We start from the raw sequence: 19886 nt of genomic DNA on the forward strand, positions 1-19886 counted from the left end.
CGACTCACAAGAAATGTGAGCTCCTTCCTGGAATCTGAAACCTTTATTTGCTCAGCTCAGACATTTTAAATGATTAATCAGATGCTGTTGGTAATGGAGCCTTATAGCCCACCCCTTCGTGAATGCGTATGGAATAGTCACAACCCCGGAAGCTAATAAGGACCCAAATAAGGAGTGGGGCCTCCCACAGAGTTCTGACACCTGGCGCCCTCTTGCTCTAGAAACAAGGAAGTCGCACCTTAGCATCTTGCGGCCCAGACCAGGAATGGCACCCAGGGCTGCTTCCCAGGCTAAGACCACCACAGCCACTGCGCTTTCCAAGAAGTGGCCCCAGTGAAATGACAGCTTTGCTAGAGGCAGGAGGCCTGGAGCCTTGCTCTCCTCAGCCCACATTGAGAACCTAAGTCAACAGAGACCCAGACAGCCTTTCCAGGGATATCAGAGCTGCTGGAACAGCCCTCCTACTGGTCAAACCAAGAGGCAGGCAGGGAGGGAAAATGTTAAGGTAGCAATAGGTTGGATTCTGTCCCATGCAGGGGCAGAGGGAGAGCACAAACTTGTCATGGATGTACATGTGTAGTGGGATCAGTTATTCTGTCCCATGCAGGGGCTGCACTGGTGAGGAAACGTCCTAGAGGCAGTGCCACTGTGTCATCTGTGCAAGCTCGTGAGCACCAGGTTAAGTGTGCTGGGGGGGTGGGTGTTGGGAAGAGTGGCTAGGAATAGCAGAGGCAGTGAAGGTGTCATTTAACCTGGAGGTTAAGAGCAGGAGAGGTTAGGAATACTTTCCTTTCCTCTTCCTCCACAGGGAGGTGGGGAGGGGCTGGCACAGCCCTGGCCCTGGTTTTGCAGCAGCAGCCTTTGCCTGCTAAGCTTGGGGCCTCCCCAGGCATCCAGAGTATGTCCCCCAGAGAGTCAGGGCCCATTGCCTCAGAACCGCCTGAGAGATGGAGTGAATTTCAGGTCCTTCCTGGAAGCCACTCGGCCATCTCCAGCAGGCTTTGGGGGGGGGGGGGTGGGGGGAGGTGCTGGCCCAGAACAAGGCATTCCTGGGGTGGGTGGAGGAGAGGTGGCTGGACTATCCCCCTAAAGAGGTTTACTCCAGACTTTCCTTGGCCGCCCACCCCTAGGGTTGCTTCATTGTTTAAGGACAGTATCTCTGGGGCTCTGCCCAACTTCCAATCCCGATGCTGCCACTGATGGCTGTGTGACCCTGAGCAAGCCCCATCTTTCCTGTGCCACCGTCTCCTCACTTGTGAAATGGGAAGAGTAGTGCCTAAGCCTATGTTTTATGACAAAAACCAGACAGTGTAAAGTGCTTGGCCCAGGGCCTGGCATACAGTGAAGGAGGGAGGACTTCATAAATAGGAGCCACCATGTGGTGACATCCTACAGAAGAAACCACCAAAAACGTGGGTTTTCTTCTTCTGGGTCTGTGTGAGAGCGGGGCTATAGCCAATCCATATTCAGATTAGCATTTGTGTGTGTGGCCCAAATCATCACAGGATGCAGAAGCGGAGGCCCTGGCAGCAGTCCATGGTTAGTTAGCACAGCGGCTCTCAGGGAAAAGGGAGAGAAGCCCACCCCTGGGGGAAGCTGTGTGTGCTGGGGGGCAGACACACAGCTTTAGCTGCTGAGACACCCCTCAGAGACCAGAGGGTGAGATATTCAGGAACATCCCGTTTCCTTAGATGACGGTGTAAGGAAACCCGCACATACAGTGAGAATGTGAGCACTTGCTGAGATGTGATGAGTCTGTGACTATCCTTAAGACAATGTCAACATAAGGGCTGCAGGAAGTACAGGCTATGAAACATAATAGGAAAGAGAATGGTCAAGTTAGAAGGGATGTACGTAATTAAAGGATTAAAAACAAGAGTAAAGTGTTTCTCCTTATGCCTTAAAAAACCCCACAAGTGTTGGCCTACAAGGCCAAAGGGTCAAGGGCATACACCTGGGCTGCAGGCTCCGCCCAGGCCCTTATTGGGCTCGTGCAGGAGGCAACCAATGGATATGTTTCTCACATCCATGTTTCTCTCTCTTCCCTTTCTCTTCTACTCTCCCTAAAAATCAATGGGAAAATATCCTCAGGTGAGGATTAAAACAAACTAAAAGCCAATCCTGTGTGATCAGCTCACAAACGAATCTCAAAAATTCCATCAGGAAAGAAGCTGTGTTTTGGGGAGAAAAGAGTATCTTTCCAGAGCCAGCTTTCGGCTGTGTTTTGGTCTAGGAAAATAAAAAGCAGAGATGGGGTAAAGGAGCTGACAGCATTTTCTGTCCATCGTCACAGAATATTAAAGTGAAAGCACCATCCTCCTCCCACTCTTTCACCCCCCAAATGGAGATGCTGTAGAAGAGGAGGAGGTTGCTGAGGAGCCCGAGAAGGGCATGTGTGCGAGAACACACAGCACAGACCACTTTCCTCATTTGACACAATCAGTGCTGGAAGCTGACCAGAGATACTTTCCAGTAAAGACCATGCTGGTCTACAAGTAGAAAAGTGGAACTCACCCTGCTCAAAAAACAGAAAATAAGCCCTCTCCCAACACCCCCCCCCCCCCCACACACACACACACCAACCAAAGAGGAGGTCAAAACCAGTGTCCACATCCTTGCTACCAACTTTGGGAGTTGGACAGACCCAAGCTGAGGTCCTGGCCTGTTCATTGCTAGGTGACCTTGGGTAAGTCATTTGACCCCTGAGAGCCTCTGCTCCCTCCTCTATCGGGAGGACAGATAGTTGTGGAGACTCCTGCCTTATATAACATGGGAAATGAGGACAAAAGTATTAAACAAAAAAGATCAGTTAACAAATGGGAAAGTTTCATTATGGGGATTCTTAGTGAGATCATATAGTACATTTTAAATGTTATATTCACAATTTGATACACACTCCTCTGTTTATGTCAATAAAACTAAAGAACTGAGATGAGGTGTTCTGGTGCAGCATCTACATTCGGGCACTCCCCCCACCCCCCTCCCGTCCAGGCCCAGAGTGTGCAGGGTCCCGCACATGCACAGAGCTGATTGAAAGGTTGAATAGCTTTGGGATGGGGTAGGGTGGGGAATCTACCCAGAAGAATTTATAAGATGAAAGACGTATAGATAATATTAGTTTTTTGTAAGTTTGAGCAGATAATAAAAAACCTCATGCCGAGCCAAAACCGGTTTGGCTCAGTGGACAGAGCATCGGCCTGCGGACTGAAAGGTCCCGGGTTCGATTCCAGTCAAGGGCATGTACCTTGGTTGCAGGCACATCCCCAGTGGGGGGTGTACAAGAGGCAGCTGGTCGATGGTTCTCCCTCATCGATGTTTCTAGCTCTCTATCCCTCTCCCTTCCTCTCTGTAAAAAACCAATAAAATATATTTAAAAAAAACACACAAAACAAAAAAAAAAACCTCATGAAAAGCAGCCACCAAAAGTCAACCTCAAATAGTTTGCTAGTGATAGAGCTACTTCTATTGCACAAGGTTATTATTCTGGTGAATCATCTCATACCCAGAGGGGAAGAGACACCTCAGCAGGATCCCTGTTCTTATTTGGTTCAGAGGAGAAAGCAGCTTTCCTTTTACTCTGAAGTCAGCCAAGAGACAGAGGGGGTGGGAGGGCAGGATGAGGCACAAGCAACAAGTGATTCCTAGCACCGCACTTCCGCTGGAAGCCTGCACCATGGCCTCGGACAAGAGAAGGTGTAGACCAAAGGGGAGGGGCTCAGCAGCTACGAGAAGCCCCAGGTCACTGATGACATTTCCGCAGCAGAAGGGAGGGAGCCATTCACTGTACGTGAATCTATTTCTAATGCAGCTTTTGGAAAAGTAAGTGTGAGTGGGGCTGCTATGCCAGGCAGAAGAAATTACGGGGAAAAATCTGATTATGCCCAGAACATGACAGTTCTGTGACCGTATGGCAGAAGAGTAAAGACCTCGAGGCAGAGAGAATCCTCTAAGGTAGGGGTGTCGAACTCAATCAGAGAAGGGGCCAAAATCTAAAATCCAGCCTAAATCGCAGGCGGAATGGTTTACTGAACAGTCATAAACTGTCATTGTGATGGAAACGCAGCGGAGTGCAGTGATGACAGCGCGGTGAGGGCCACATTGCAAGGCCTGGCGGGACGGATTTGGCCCGCAGGCCTTGTGTTTGACACATGTGCTCTAAGGGCTGGCAAACTTTCAAGATCCTGCTCATTAGTTGAGACTCATGGAAACCAAGGCTGTGAATGATGGTGGCTTACTGACCCAGAGCATGGCCAGACCCACAAGCCACACATCAATGCTAGTCATCTTTTCATGGCTGTTTGTACCACAGTGATGTGGACCACATCTGTTACTACCAGACTTCAAAAGACACAAAGTAACCAGTCATAGCTGGGCTTTCACTCGAATAACCACAACACAGCAAAGGGAGGTAGGAGCAGGATAACTTGCATTATTAAAGGCTATGGCACATAGTTGTGAATAAGCAATCCCACTGAAATACTCCTCAGACCCTATAATGATATGTAGATTTAATCCAATTCTAATAAAAATCCCAGCAATATTTTTTGTGGCTATGCTGATTCTAAAATGTATGGAAAGGCAAGAGAAGTAGAACAAACAATTTTGAAAAAGAATAAAGTTGGAGGAAACCCACCACCTTACTTTAAGATCCTGCCCTGGCTGATTTGGCTCAGTGGATGGAGTGTTGGCCTGTGTACTGAGGGGTCCCAGGTTTGATTCCAGTCAAGGGCACATACCTGCTTTGCAGGCTCAATCCCCAGTGGGGGGCGTGCAGGAGGCACCCAATCAATGATTCTGATCATTGATGTTTCTCTCTCCCTCCCTACCCCTTCCCCTCTGAAATCAATAAAAATACACTCACAAAAATTTTTAAAAGCCTATCTAATAAAATGATAATATGCAAATTAACCATCACTCTGTCACAAAAGACAGTGGTCCCTATAGCCACAAAATGGCAGCACCCAGTCCTCTTAGCCCTGCCAGAGTCCCCCAGCCCTGGGGGCGGGGGATGGCCTCTGACAGTAGGCAGTGTGAGCAGCCTGGCAGAATGCTTGCTTCATCGCTGTGATGACGAGGCAGCGTTGTGCACCGGCTGCAGAGAGCTACTGGTGCGTGGATTGGTGCACAGGGCTACTAGTTTAATATAAAACAACAGTAGTCAAGACGGTTTGGTATTGGCAAAGCGAGAGACATACAGATCAAAGAAATGAAACAAAGAGGACAATAAACCCACAGCAACATGGTCAGCTGATGTTTGACAAATATGCAAAAGTAATTCAATGGAGAAAGGTTAGTTTTTTTCAAACAAATGTTGAAAAAATTGGCATACAAAAAACAAAAAAAACCCTCAAATTTTATATAAAAATTAAACCAAAGTGGATCATAGATTTAAATATAAAATTGTAAAACTTAAATAAAAAAAACCAGAAGATAATCTTTTTAAAAAAATATATATTTTATTGATTTTTTACAGAGAGAAAGGGAGAGGGATAGAGAGCTAGAAACATTGATGATGAAAGAAAACACCGACCAGCTGCCTCATGCACAACCCCCACTGGGGATGTGCCCACAACCAATGTACATGCCCCTGACTGGAATCAAACCCGGGACCTTTCAGTCCATAGGCCGACGCTCTATCCACTGAGCCAAACCGGTTTTGGCAGAAGAGAATCTTTATAACCTGGGGTTAGGCAAAGAGTTTTCAGACCTGACAACAAAGCATGCTCTAGAAAAGAAAAAGAAAAAGAAAATCAAAACTGAAAACTTTGGTTCTGTGGAAGACACTGTGAAGGGGATAGTCTCAAACAAAGGACTTAATATTTAGGATTAACATTAAAGACTCAAAACTCCACAGTAAGAGAACAACTCCATTTAAAAATGGGCAAAAGACTTGAACAGCCTGGCTGGTGTGGCTCAGTGATTGAGCATCGATCTATGAACCAGGAGGTCACGGTTTGATTCCTGGTCAGGGCACATGCCCAGGTTGCAAGTTTGATCCTCAATGTGGGGTGTGCAGGAGGCAGCCTATCAATGGTTCTCTCTCATTATTATTTCTATCCTCTCCCTCTCCCTTCTTTCTCTGAAATCAATAAAGACTTGAACAGACATCAGAGTAGACGTAAGGACGGCAAATACAATACATACATGACAGCATAAGGCATTTAAAAATGCAAATTAAAACCACAATGAGATGTCACTATTACACCTATGAGAATGGCTAATTGAAAAAACATAGTATCAAGTACCGGTGAAGATATAGAGCAACTAGAAGTCATTCTCTACCCTTACGACTACAAATGGTACAGCCACTCTGGAAATCAGTAGCAGTTTCTTAAACACAAACTGCCCTCCCCTGCAGTCCTGGTCACCCCTAACTGTCCTCCCCTGCTGGCCTGATCACCCCCAACTGCCCTCCCCTGCTGGCCCACCCCTAACTGCCCTCCCTTGCTGGCCTGGTCACCCCTAACTGCCCTCCCCTTCTGGCCATTTTGTGGTGGCCATCTTGTGTTCACATGGGGGTGGCCATCTTCTGTGTTGGAGTGATGGTCAATTTACATTATCACCTCTTTTTTATATAGGATATATATATATATTTTTTTTTAATTTTTAATATTTTTAGAGAGGGAGGGAGAGAAATATCAATGTGAGAGTGAAACATTGATCAGCTGCTTTCTGCATGCCCCCTACCAGGGATTGAGCCTGCAACCCAGGCGTGTGCCCTGACCAATAATTGAACTGGCAACCTTTTAGTGCACAGGACAACACCCAAACAACTGAGCCACACTGGCCAGGGCGGCAATATATTTATATTTTAAAAACAGGATATGTATAAACATGACTAAACAGTAGGGCTCATGCTTACAGATCTAGCCACACTGGTAAGTACACTCCCACTGTTCTAAACTTAACTTCCCATCATGTCACTCCTTTACTCAAAAACATCTAGGATCCTCCTTCCCACACACTTTCTCTTTGGCCATCTAGACTGTGCAGTTAGAGCCCATGGATCTGTATCCAGCGATGATCAGCAACCCCACTACCTGGCCCTGCCCTAAGGTCCTCAGGTCTCTCAGAGCTAAATTCCCTTGTTTTGCAAGACCCAGATTAATCTACAGGGAAGGCTGCTTCTCTGCCCAGTGCAGCTCAGCCCTGACTCAGCTCCTTTCAGGAGGCTTCTGAGTGCTCTTTGGGAAGCTCCTTTCATGAGTCAGGGAATCCAATTCTAGGCACAGGCACAGTGTGAAGGCGAGTACTTGGTGGACTAATAATCCAAACAAAAGTGTGAATTCTTTGCACTGAAATTCTGGGCTTCAAGCATAAGGCCTGCAGTTGGTGGTTGCGGAACTCTGGTCTCTGGAAAGTTGGTGAGGACAGTTTTCCTGTGAGATGGCAGGAGCCAACTTAGGGCTGTGTTCACAGAGCGCACACAGAGCTGCCCTGAACCCCCAGCAGTGCTGAGGGCTGCAGTGGGCAAGGTGTGCATCGCACATCCCTCAGGGGGGCGGGGGGCAGGTCAGAGACTACCGCCCTGCAACATACAAAATGACAAGCTGGAGCGGGCACCAGCTGTGCACTCAGAAAGGCTCTGTTCCACTTCTCCAGACCGCCCCTCCCACCCTCTTTACCAAAGCCCCTTACCAAAGCTGGCCCAGGAACATTTCTCCCCAGGAACCTGAGGCTCACCAAGAGTGTGTGTGTGTGTGTGTGTATGTGTGTGTGTGTGTGTGTGTAAGGTGGATTCTCATCAAATTCTGGAGAGAAGCAGGGAAGGTACCTTCCCTACCTGTACTGTCACTCCAATCCAGGTCGCACTTCCCAGACACTATTCCAATTCAGTGGGAGAAACCACAATTAGGAGGGCCAGCCCACCTCCAGGAGACCCATGCTGGAGGGAACTGCCAGGAACTCAAGGTCCTGCCCTCACTACAGCTCATGCGCATACACAGTCCCTTCACCTTGCCTTTGGCCTCAACCAACCACATGGCATCAGAACCCAGGGTCAGGTTTGGGGAAACATGGTCACATCTTTGAGAAGTATGACTCTGGGAGTTCAGACAGGGCTCAGGGCAGAGCAGCACCAGGGCAGGAGGCAGGGCTGATACACTGAGCCTGGGACAGAAGAGGGACCCAGGTAGCATGGGAGCAAACAGGACAGCAACGCAGGGGCTGTGACCCAAGTGCCTCAGACAGACCTGCATCCTGACTACCAGGCCCATGCCTAGTGATAACCTGTCCCATCACTGAAGGCCCAGGTACCCCAGGCTTGGTGGCCACTCACCCAAGCAGGAAACCACACAGTGGGCCTCACAGGCACCTGCCTAAGCCATCCGCCATATCTCAGCTTCCCCGAACAGACACTCACCCATGAGCAGAGACACCAGCCCGCCTCCAGGACCTGGCTGTGCACCCCGTGGACGACCTTGTCCTCCTCGCCCCGCCAGAGAAATGGCCTCCTGCCCCAGGCAGAACAGTGCCCTCTCCGTGTCGACTCCCGGAACAGCTGCCTGATTCATTAGTGGGACCCTCCCAGGGTCCAGGCCAGAAGCCTAGCCGAGGTTGGGTTACTGCGTGAAAGGCTTTCCCCACCTGACAGACCTTCCTGCTCCTCTGAGAAGCATCTGATCTGCTGTCTGGCAAACTCCTTCCTGCATCCTCCTGCATCTACTGTACAAAAAACCCCCAAAGGCAACCAGCCACGGACTAAAACTGTGGCCACAGCTAAGTACGTACTGAGTTCAGGCTCCAGCCAGTTCAGCTTGCCCCCAACTCAGGCCTCCCCTTCACCTCCCTGACAGTGTCTTGACGTGTGAAAAGTGGGGTTGACAGTGGTGTCTGCAGTGAAGCTCCAAAGAAAATAAAATGGGTTGGCAACAAGATATCACTTGGATCCTATCCTCTCCCTCCCTTTGTACTCCAGCAAGGTTTTCATTCCTGTGTCACTGGAACAGAGTAAGAAAACAGGATTGTCTCAGAAATGGCTAGTTTATTTCTCAGGTTTCTAACTGCCTTAACTCGACTAGGAGTTCCCAAGTGCAGGGCACAAGTCTTCTCTGCAAGCTGCCCTGCAGGACCTGAGGCACACAGAGGGCAGCGCGAGGTGGACAGGAACTAGGAGCATGCAGTGGCAGTCAGCATGCAGCCCCAAGCCTTCCAGCCAGGGACAGGTGGCTACAGAGGCAGGGAGTCCCAAGGTCGTGTGGCTGTATCATGGGCTCAAAGTCTACCGGGCACTGGCGATTGTCCTTGGCTATGCAGAAGCGGTTGAAGTTGGCTCATTTGTGGGTTTGGAGAATTTCCAATAAGAAATTAACACAGAAAATAAGCATGTTCCCATGAAAGTAAGACTTTCACAACCAGCCATCTCCACTTCCTAACTGGTCTGGCAAATACAGAGGGGCACTGGCCTGAGGAGGGCTTTTCCAGAGGCAGAGAGACCCACGACAGGACAGCTGAAGCCAGCAAAAGCCCATCACCCCAGGTGTGTACACCTTACCAATTCCTGAGGGTCCCTACGACTGGCTCTTAGCTGATGCAAGGAAAACCAGACATTATGGCAACTCCGAATGCCAAGGTTATTTCAGAGAAAAGATTTCACTTTCCCGAGGGAAAAAATTACATATAATTCTAATTATGCTAAAAATGTTGTGTAAGAACTAGATGAAATGAAAACAGGTGACACAGAGGATACTACCATGCCTGCACAAAGCTGCATTGAGTGTAAGACGGGTGGCCTCACCCTCAGTGGGCTCAGGGTTTCAAGTCCCAAGACAGACCCTCGTCTGGGGATAAGGCCGAAGATCAAAGATCAGCCTGATTGGGTCAGGAGGGGCAGTCGGTGAGAGCCTACAACCCCTAGAGCAGCCAGCTGGACTAAGGTGCACTGTCTAGTGCCCTGCCCACTTCTGAGCGCCCCACCATCACAACTAAGTATTGTTAATGGCAGGTAATCTGTAAAACTGGAATCGTAACACTGTGAAAGCCTATCAAATATCAAAATGAAATATGATGTTACGAGTGACCAGTGGTGGTTACATTGGAGTCTAAAATTAGATGGTGAGTAAAGCTCACTTCCAGTCTGCAAGTCTAGTCCTCGGTGGAGAAGGGTGATTCATCAGAAACTGACCTTCAAAGACACCTTGCTCCTGTGTTTAAAACTCTTACCCAAAGAATTGAAAGCCGGGACTCAAGCAGATATAATAAACTGGAATAGTGAGATACCATTTCACACCCATCCCAGGTGCTAAAATCTAAAAATCTGCAAACTAGGTATTTGTCAAAGAAAGAAAAAATGGAAACGGTGCGGCACTAGTTGTTGATTCCAGTTACAGGAGGGAGCTCGCCTGGAGGCAGCACTTGGGTCCTGGCTGCTCAGTCCAAGTCGTCCAGGAGGCAGCAGCAACAGAGGGCGGCCCAGCACGCAGCCAAGGCCGCCTGACACCAGGTGCCTTCATTCTTCCTTTCCTGTGACAACACATGCACTGGGGGCAGGGGAGAGGCAGGGAGAGGCAGGGAGGGCAGGGAAGGGCAAGGGGGAGAGAGACCCAGTCAGGGGGCAATATGAGCAGCAGCATCCTGTGCTGATAGCACTGAGCACACAATCTGTGGAGACATGTTGGCTGTCTCCCTCCCGCTCCAGGTTGCTGCTCCGCCAGGCGGGGAGCCATGCATACCTGGTTCACTGGTCCAGTGCCGCCATTTCTTTTTAATTTTTTTTAAAATATATTTTATTGATTTTTCATAGAGAGGAAGAGAGAGAGATAGAGAGTTAGAAACATCGATGAGAGAGAATCATCGATCAGCTGCCTCTTGCACACCCTCCACCAGGGATGTGCCCGCAACCAAGGTACATGCCCTTGCCTGGAATCGAACCCGGGACCTTTCAGTCCGCAGGCCGATGCTCTGTCCACTGAGCCAAACCGGTCCCGGCCGCCATTTCTTGAATGTAAATAAAAGTGACATCTGCTCAGCAACGGTCAGACCACTGCTTCCTGCCACCTCCCCTTCTCTGAAACCCAAGCCAGCACCTTTCTTGATACTTGACTAGTGATCCAGTTCGCACTGAGCCCTGGCCTGCAGCCTGATATGAAAGCTTTATACATTATCTCATTTAATCCTCACAACAGCGCTGTGTTACTACCACCATTTATAACTCTCAACACTGCAAGAGTGTGAACTAGAACCTTTGAAAGAAAATTGGGTTGGGGGGTACGCACAACCCTAACGCAGAAAACCTGTATCTAGAACTTTTTACAGAAATAATTCTGGTGTTTAAAGATAGGTGTACGCTGTATTGCTACTGTATCAAAATAACCCCAAACTATCAAGAACTTCAATTTCTGTCACCTGGAGACTGATAGCAAAGTCAATGCACAGCACATCAGAGAATACTTAGCAGCCATTAAGAAGAACTAGGTGGTTCTTCCATGTTGCTAAGAAATTAAACAACCGGAAATGTAAAGTGCAAAGTAAAAGCCTCTATCCCTTCCCACACCCTGACCTCTCAGTTTCTTGTATTCTTTCAGAAACTTTATATGTGTGTTTGTGTGTGTGTGTGTGTGTGTATGTGTGTGTGTGTGTGTGTGTGTGTATATATATATATATATATATATATATATATATATATATCTTTTCATTGTACGAATAAAACAAAGCACTGCTCTCTACCTTGCTTTTATCCGGTTAAGGGCACATATCTTAGTTTCCCAGCCCTGGTCAGGGCACATGCTGGAGGCCACCAATCGATGTGTCTCTCTCTCTCTCACATCAATGTTTCTATCTTTCCCCACTCACTAAAAATCAATGGAAAAATACCCTCAGGTGAGGATTAAACAACTTTTATGTTATCAATATTTTACCTCCCACACAAAAACCCTACATTGTTTACTCTGCTTATTCCTGAGGATTCCAGGTACCTCAACAAGCTAGGGAGGAGAGACACCAGAGCCAAGCTTCAAAAGCAGGCAAAACTATGCCGGTGGCTCAGGGACGTTCTGTTCCGAAGCAGTTTCAGATCTCTTCGGTTTGGAGCCTGAATCAATCCTGCAGTTCCCTGGGGCCAGCCTGGACTCCAGCCAGCTCCAGGCACATCCAAAAATGCGCTCTGCCTGCCTGTGTGCCCACCGGCCTCCTGCTGTAGACTCTTCCAGAGCTCCAGCTCCCATCTCACAAGCCGGAGGTGCTGAAGGAGAAACAAGCTGCTGTTGCAGACATTAGCTCAGGCTCTCTCCCAGGTCACGTGATACTTCTCATTTTCCTAACACAGCCAATCCCGCAGGGGATTCCGGGAATAAAAGGCAATTTTCCTAACGCAGGCTCACACACCATTTAGAAAAAGAGCTAGAGACCTATTGAGGAAGTTCACATTGGGTGGGACCAATGATAAACACAACTGGATTAAAAAATCACGGCAGATCCTTACAGAGAGCTAAAAAGAGAAGAGTGTCAATCTTATTACTGCTCTGTCCTCCTTTCTCTCCCCTTATGCTAATATAAGAAAATGTAAAGAAACGATGGCTAGTGAGTGGCTCATGCAGACATGGAAATCATTTGATATTGGCCCTGGCTTCTCACTGATGGAGCAATCATGGCCTGACTTCCCTTGCCCCAAGGAGGGGCGGTGTGGTGGTGATTACTGCTGTTATTTCATATCGTGCTGAGTAGCAGAAAAGATGCTTGGAATCATGGAAACAGTAATGAGAGAAAAGGCAAAGGCTGAACAGAAGTAGACTCAGAAACCACAAATTCCCAGTGTTAATTGGTCCGATGGTTGTAGTTGGTTGGATGGTTGTGGATTATTGTTAAGCTGGTTAACAAATTCCCAGTGTCAGTGAAAAGGCTCCTGAATATAAGACGACTGCCATGATTTTGGAACTAAATAGAAATGAGAAAAGCTATTATTTTTCTGGTTTTTAGGCACTGGATTACAGGGGGAAATGGAGAGGTTACTTTAAGGGGAGCTGGCCCTTTGGAACTTGTTCAAATGGGCAGAGATCACCAAGGAAGTAGCTGTTGGGTTCTACCAATTAGTGTCCAGGTACAGACGGGCACAGGCTGCTCTGTTATCGGCAGTATTAGTCTGACTCACACTGAGTGCCGGCCTCAGGAGCCCCGTTCAAACAGTACCCACTGAGTTTTTAATAAGGCAAATATTGCCATACCGTTTTTTACTGAACACAAAGTGTGTTGTTATCTTAGGTATACAGACCATAACTGGCTTCAGCACGTACCAGATTCCTGTGTTACTGATTAACAGTTCTAGCAGATATATTTATGCAAAACACCCCAGGCTGTTTTCTTCCTCCACTTTAAGCTTAATTTTGCGACAGTAAAAATAGTTGTTTTCATCTAAATGCACCTCAGTTTTGGAGGCCTGGTGCTGGTGAATTCTAAGGTCAGGGATGGGTCAGGGTGACCACTCTCAACAAACATGGAGAGGAGGTGACTGGAGGCAGATCTCACTTGTAAGGACTCTCTACTCCTGCAGCGCACTGCCCACCATTTCAGAGCAACCAAGGTCATCCTTACAGACTTGGAAGGAATGGGGTGAGGATGGGGGTGGCTCTGCCAAGTCACCTACAACGATGCCTGCTCCTCAGTAACACTGCCACAAGCCAACAGCCACCCAAAGCCAATGACCAAGGGTCCTGAAAACCAGCACCTCGCCCATGGAGAGTGCAATTTGACAAATGTGAAGCTAGAGCTTTCCCCAGTGGAGAGAGAGACGGTGCCTGGCCTGTAGGACTCTGACTAGAACTCTGCTGGTCTGGGAGACAGGGCCAGAGTTTAGGGAAGGAATTCCCTTCCATGGCCAACAATACCAGTTCTAGTCAGCCTGTCACTAAAGCTCGATGAACTTTAGTGGTTCAGTGGCTCAGTGGTTGAATGTTGACCTATGAACCAGAGGGTCATAGTTCTATTCCTGGTCAGGGCACATGCCCAGGTTGTGGGCTCCATCCACAGTGGGGGTGAGCAAGAGGCAGCCCATCAATGATTCTCTCATCATTGGCATTTCTCTCTCTCTCTACCTCCCTTCCTCTCTGAAATCAATACAAAAAATATTTTTTTAAAAGAAAATGAAAAAAGTCTCCAACATCATGACCAACCAATCATCTTTCCATTGAAATAGAAGAAACAGGCTAATCCTTGTGATGAAAACCCTATGGTGGCACACGAAGCAGGGTGAGCCATGGGGGTGGAGCAGGTGTTCGGGAGCCTCCAGTGTGTCAGAAATAACAGAAGGCATTGCATTGCTCCCCACCCACTGAGCTGGGTGTAGCTGGCCAAAGTGATGGGTTTATATATAGCACCACTGGTTTGGGAACAGAGGGACTCTCAGCAAACTGGAAGCCGGCAAACACAAACTAGGGCACACTCTTGCAGCCCTTCTGTCATCGGTAGTCAAGTGTCCCTCCCCGGAGAGCAGCACAAGCAGACCCCAGTATCTTTGCACAGCATGTACCTGTCTCTTAGGAACACTTTACAGATGGGGAGAGGTGGCTCTAGCATTGGATACCCTGGGGTTCTCTCTCAATGCCACTTTGAGAGTATGACTACCTCTCCCAGCTTCAGTTTCTCCACCTGTCAAATGGGGAAATAATAGCACCTGTATCCTCGCTGGGCTCTTCAGGGGCTTAATGAGCTAACAGGCCAGTGATGAGTAGACGGCAGGTATTCAGTATGTGCTAGCTGCTATTATTACTCCCAAGACAGAGACCTAAAGGACAGAAGACAGGACTCCCTCATTGCTGAGATACCCGGAAGCAACATGGGCATTATGTAAAGGTGGTAGGAGATCTACACACAATGACCTGAGGTCTTTTAAAGACTGAACAAGAGACATGGAAATGGGGTGAAAGAGGCGTCTGTTTCCCCTAAGTACTGCCTGAGCCTGACTCCATGTGGATGCCAGGTTGCTGGGTGATAACCTAGGAAGGCAGGTTATCACCCAGCCTGGTGTGACTGAGCGAGAAAAAAGCCACTGAGCCCAGCGGTGGGTGATAACCTGCCTTCTAATGATGTCACAAGCACACAGCCATCCTAACTACCTACGTCCACCAATAGCAGGCTGGAGCTGGTGATCACCAAGAATCCTCCTACCCCCTTCTTCCCCTCCCTTCTTCTCCCCTTCTGGAACAGGGAATGATCCTGTACAGAATTCCTTGACCTCTAAGATGAAACCTTAGCTCCTGATTCTACCTGGATAAAAATGCTGAGGACTCCAGCGTCATTTTCCACTCTAAGCCCCCAGACTTTAAAAGGGCACACTCAGTAGACCTGCCATACAAGAGATGCGGAACCAATGAATTAACCAATGAGTGAATGAATGAGTGAACAACTGAATGAACAATCTCTCGTGCACCTTTTACCTCAGTTGGAAAAGCTGTTTCTGGCCTGTCTTGTAAATAGGCTGTAGACATGGGCTTAGCTGACTATTTTCTTAAGCATCAGCAAAGCATTACTGGTTAAAAATATGAAGACCCCGTCAGCCTTAAGCTCTTAAGAAAGGGAGTCACTCCTACCTCTGCCAGCTGAAACCCTTCAAGAGCTCCCAGTTCATTCTGGACCTTCCTGGCGTGGCTGGGGTCAGTCCCTGGAATCTGAACCACCACTTTACCCAGAAGGTCAGTCTGACTAGAGGAGGTCTTAGGGAACAGTAAGAGAACAAAGGGAGCTCAGGGTCCCGAGCCTGCCTGGGCCAGAGAGAGGGGCCCCCATAGCCACAGAAGACACCTTCTTCAGAGGGGACGCTTGGGAGCCCTTGGGAGTTCATGGTTACTCACAGCTGCCCACGGGTACATGGACAGGGCTTTTTTTTGGGGGGGGGGGGGAGAAACTGATCCTTTATAAACTACCCATTATACACACACCCCCTAAAGCAAAAATCTATTTTTATCCCATTAAGAACAACTCAAATAACAATCTTGTACGCTCTCTCTAAAATCCTCCAGCTGACAAAGTCTCCTAGGTTACCAAATGAACTCATTTCAAAGGTAAATGCAAAATCTCAGAAGGAGCTAAGATGCTACTAAAAAAAGTCTCGTTGAGATTTGTTCCCCTTAAGGAAAATGCATCAGAATCTCTCCTAGGCTGTTTCCCACTTATGAGCTTTAAGCAGCTGTGTCCCTGGGAAAAGAGTCTGATGCCTGGAACCCCAAGGAAAAAGCTCTTCACATCACCACACACCCCAGGTACAATCCCTAGAAGAAGAATGTGTGATTGTGTGTACATGTGCATGTGCGTGTGCGTGTTGTATGTGTGTGTGTGTGTGTGTGTGTGTGTGTGGAGAGTGTATGTGTGTTGTGTGTGGAGAGTGTATGTGTGTGTGTGTGTGTGGGGGTTCCTACTCCCTTCTCCAGATTCAGAAACTCTAGTCTAAAAGGCTGAATATGGGTAAAGGCACCAGTATGGAGTGTGCCACTTTTCCAATCAGTATCCCAGCCTGAACCTGTAAGACATGTGTGACTGAGCGAGAAAAAAGCCACTGAGCCCAGTGGTGGGAAAAGGAGGGGGCAGCACTGGCCTCTCAAAGCCAAAAGGGTTGCAGCCCTGGTAGCAGCAAGCTTCCTGGCTGCGAGCTGATAAGGCTTTCCCATAAGTCCACAGGAAAGTCAATACTTCCTGGAGGAGGGAGCCACTCCCTCAAGGAGCCAAGGCAAGTCTGGAACAGCAGAAAAACAGGCAGACCACAAATACTGCCACCGCCCACTCACTGGTCTGACCCTGAGGGTCTCCCAGCACCCCTGCTTGTGAGTTGAGCTGAGCGGGCAGGAGCCAGGTCCTCTCCATCAGGTGTGCTGGGCGTGGGTTACACCTGCTATATCTGGCATGGTCCAGTTCAGCAGAATGCAATTCCCTTAACCACTCGTGGCTTGGTTTTTGCACCCAAAAAAGGAGACAATAACAGCACTGACCTCTTGGGACTGTTATAAAGATTATAGGGTCAACTCCTCAAAAAGCAGCTAACTTTCTGCCAGGCACAAAACAACAAATTATAGCTATTATTGTTGCTGTTATTCCATAAACTAGATAAAGGGCTAAATTACAGAGCTTTCCACTGTACTGAGATATTTTTATTTTCCTTTTTGTTGTATTGGGGTGACACTAGTTAACAAAATTATATGGGGTTTAGGTGCACAATTCCACAACCATCATCTGTACACTGTACTGTGTGCTCACCACACCAAGTCTGTACTAAGATTTTTAAAAACAAGAATAATTTAGAGTGGGGAGAAGAAAACCCCACATGATCAGCAGTGTTGAGACGGACACTTCAGTGAGTGGTGATCACTGCTCCTTAGCAAGGACTTGCACGTTCTATAGGGCGAGATGCTGCTGAGGGACCCGGACCTGATGAATTTAAAATGAAGAAGAGCGATGCGGTTGCAGCAGCAGGAACATGGCGGCTGTGGCTGGCTGGGCTCGGAATCACTGAACAAAAATTCGACCAGAGAAAATGCTGAAATCGGAGTTACAGACGCATGGGATTTGCTGAATGAAATATAAGCAGTTAATTTTTGTAACGTGGGCGAAAGCCAAAATTGCCAAATTACATGTGTAAATCCCTGCGTTATTGCTTTAGCCATTGTCTCTACTTAACAATGACAAGGCTGGAAGAAGAAAACAGAGAAGTGGACATGCAAAAAAAAAGTAATAATAAAAAAAAATGAAGAAAACAAAAAATGCCCAACAATACTCTCATGTACAATAGCATGATATCAGCTGTAAATATGCCCCATGGGTAGAGATTAACATACTAGTTGAACTTCAAAAAGGGACTGCATCATAAAAAAACTAAAGATACACCAAAGATTTATACCAAAATGTTGACAACTAACTCTGGATAGCAAAATTATGGGTATTATTTACATCCTATAAGAGATATTTCTGTAATTTTAAAAGTTCTTTTAAAAATAAGGTACACTGCCTGGCTGGCATGGCTCAGTGGTTGAACGTTGACCTATGAACCAGGAGCTCCAGGTTTGATTCCGGTCAGGGCACATGCCTGGGTTGTGGGCTTGCTCCCCAGTAGGGAGCCTGCAGGAGGTAGCCGAGAAATGGTTCTCTCTCATCACTGATATTTCTATCTATCTCTCCCTATCCCTCTCCTTTTGTCTCTGAAATCAATATAAATATATGAAAAATAAATAAAAATGAGGTCCCTTTTTTTGTCCGATAACTGTGGTGTAACCCGGGAGCCACAGCCTGGGGTAGAGCAGAGCCTCTGAAGTCAGGTTTGGAGAAGCCATTCTTCCGGCCCCTGATCGTGCTGGACTTGGTCACCACGTCTGTGTTATGCCTGCCAGGCTAAGCCCTCATTGGTGACTGGGACACCAATCCCCACACGATGTCCCACATTTCAGCTCATCTCGACTCTGGGGAGCCACAATATAAGCAGAATAAAGATTTCTTCCCCATGGCTAACCGCACTGACCACCGGGAAGCAGGAGCCAGTGCCTATGGGCACCATGCCACACCGCCTGGGCACAGATCTTGGAGCCAGCCAGCTAATGCCTCATTATTATTTGGAAGAATAAATCCTAGGAGAGATCCCTGCCACCCTAAGTGACCCACACTCACCGGGAGGGCCCAACACTACAGCCTGGCTCCGATCCTAGAGACCCACCTCCTCTAGCCCCCCCGCACCCGAAGCGGGCTTCTTTTTCTTGCCCACTAAACCAATTTCCTCATTGTTTACATCAACCTAACTTTTAAAAGCTTATGCGAGAAGTAAAGGGAATGTGTATGTTATGTCTTGAAACTGAGTAAAAGCAGTATTAGAGCAGAAAACCCAGGCTGCACCTGGAGGCAAGGGACAAAGAACAACGAAGCAAACCAGCCTGTGAGCGGGGCAGGACTTCAAACACTTCTGTTTCCCCAGGCAGCCGGGTCTGGCCAACCCCGCCTGGCGCAGGCAGCAGGCGCCGGGCGCCTCCCGGTCAGCTGAGTAAACTGGACCTGCAAAGAGTAGTTGCCTTTCATACTCCATTACCCCTGAGTACTGGGCAGGCCAACGCTTTTGAAAAGCAAAAGAGAATGTTTTGCGTAAAGTATTTGACTAAATCAGGCTGTGTCTCTGTGTGAGAAGATGAAAAACCTGGGGCTATCTTAGGAGCCCACAGTCCCCCAGTGTCCTCATGACCCCCAGGGCCAGGAGACCTAGTGCAGTCACCAGGGGGACTTCAAGGACGCGCTGGGCCCACCTGAGCAGACCTGGCAAGTTAAAGCCTGAGTTCACACGTATGTGGACTGAGAGTCAAGGTTGGTGCTAAGAGCCCAGTACACTTACTCAAGACCAACCTCATCTGCTTTTGTGAGAAGGAAGAGCTGCAACTGAGTGTCGCCTCCTCCTGCTCACAGAGCCCGCCTTCTTTATTGCTCTGATGGATGCTTGTTATTGCTAATTTTTTAAGTATTTTAAGAATATTCCCTAATGGAATACAAAAGAGCATAAAAGTTAGGAATACAACTTGAAACCAGGCAGACCTAGGTTAAATTCATGGCTCAGCAAATTACTACTCTAGGTGGATTACTTCATCTCTCTGAATCTCAGTCTCCTCATCTCTAACATGGGAAACTACTAGGACTGCCATAAGGATTACATAAGATAGTGTACACAGAGCACCTGAATAAGATCTAAGTAGAAATGGTAACATATTTAGTGCCTGGCACTAAATTACAGAGAGCACTTAACTGGCAATTACTGAACTAGTGAGTGGTGTTTCCAAGGGAAAAAGGAAGATGACGTTGTAAAATATTTGTACTCATCCATGGGAGGCACATGACATACGGAAGCATGTCAGACTCTGGGTCAGACACTCGGGGGGACATGAGCAAGGCACTGTAGCTTCTCTGAGACTCCAGTTCCACATCTGTAACCTCTGGGATAA

General features: G+C 47.9%; 1 protein-coding gene across 3 annotated transcripts in view; it reads right to left on the reverse strand.

The window, feature by feature from the left end:
* The window catches only part of CYSTM1 (cysteine rich transmembrane module containing 1), a 44179-nt gene that overhangs the window by 4146 nt on the left and 20147 nt on the right, over window positions 1-19886 (reverse strand). For 2 of the 3 annotated variants that reach the window (XM_045576870.1, XM_045576872.1), the window contains exon 3: window positions 10298-10478. The exons of the other annotated variant lie outside the window; for it this stretch is intronic. In XM_045576870.1, the coding sequence (XP_045432826.1) occupies window positions 10369-10478 (110 nt within the window). In that variant the 3' untranslated portion in view covers window positions 10298-10368. Of the gene's footprint in view, window positions 1-10297; window positions 10479-19886 lie in introns of those variants that run through there. 3 annotated transcript variants of the gene reach the window in all.

Source organism: Pipistrellus kuhlii, unplaced genomic scaffold (genome assembly GCF_014108245.1).
Source record: "Pipistrellus kuhlii isolate mPipKuh1 unplaced genomic scaffold, mPipKuh1.p scaffold_m20_p_8, whole genome shotgun sequence".
Classification (NCBI taxonomy): Eukaryota; Metazoa; Chordata; class Mammalia; order Chiroptera; family Vespertilionidae; genus Pipistrellus; species Pipistrellus kuhlii.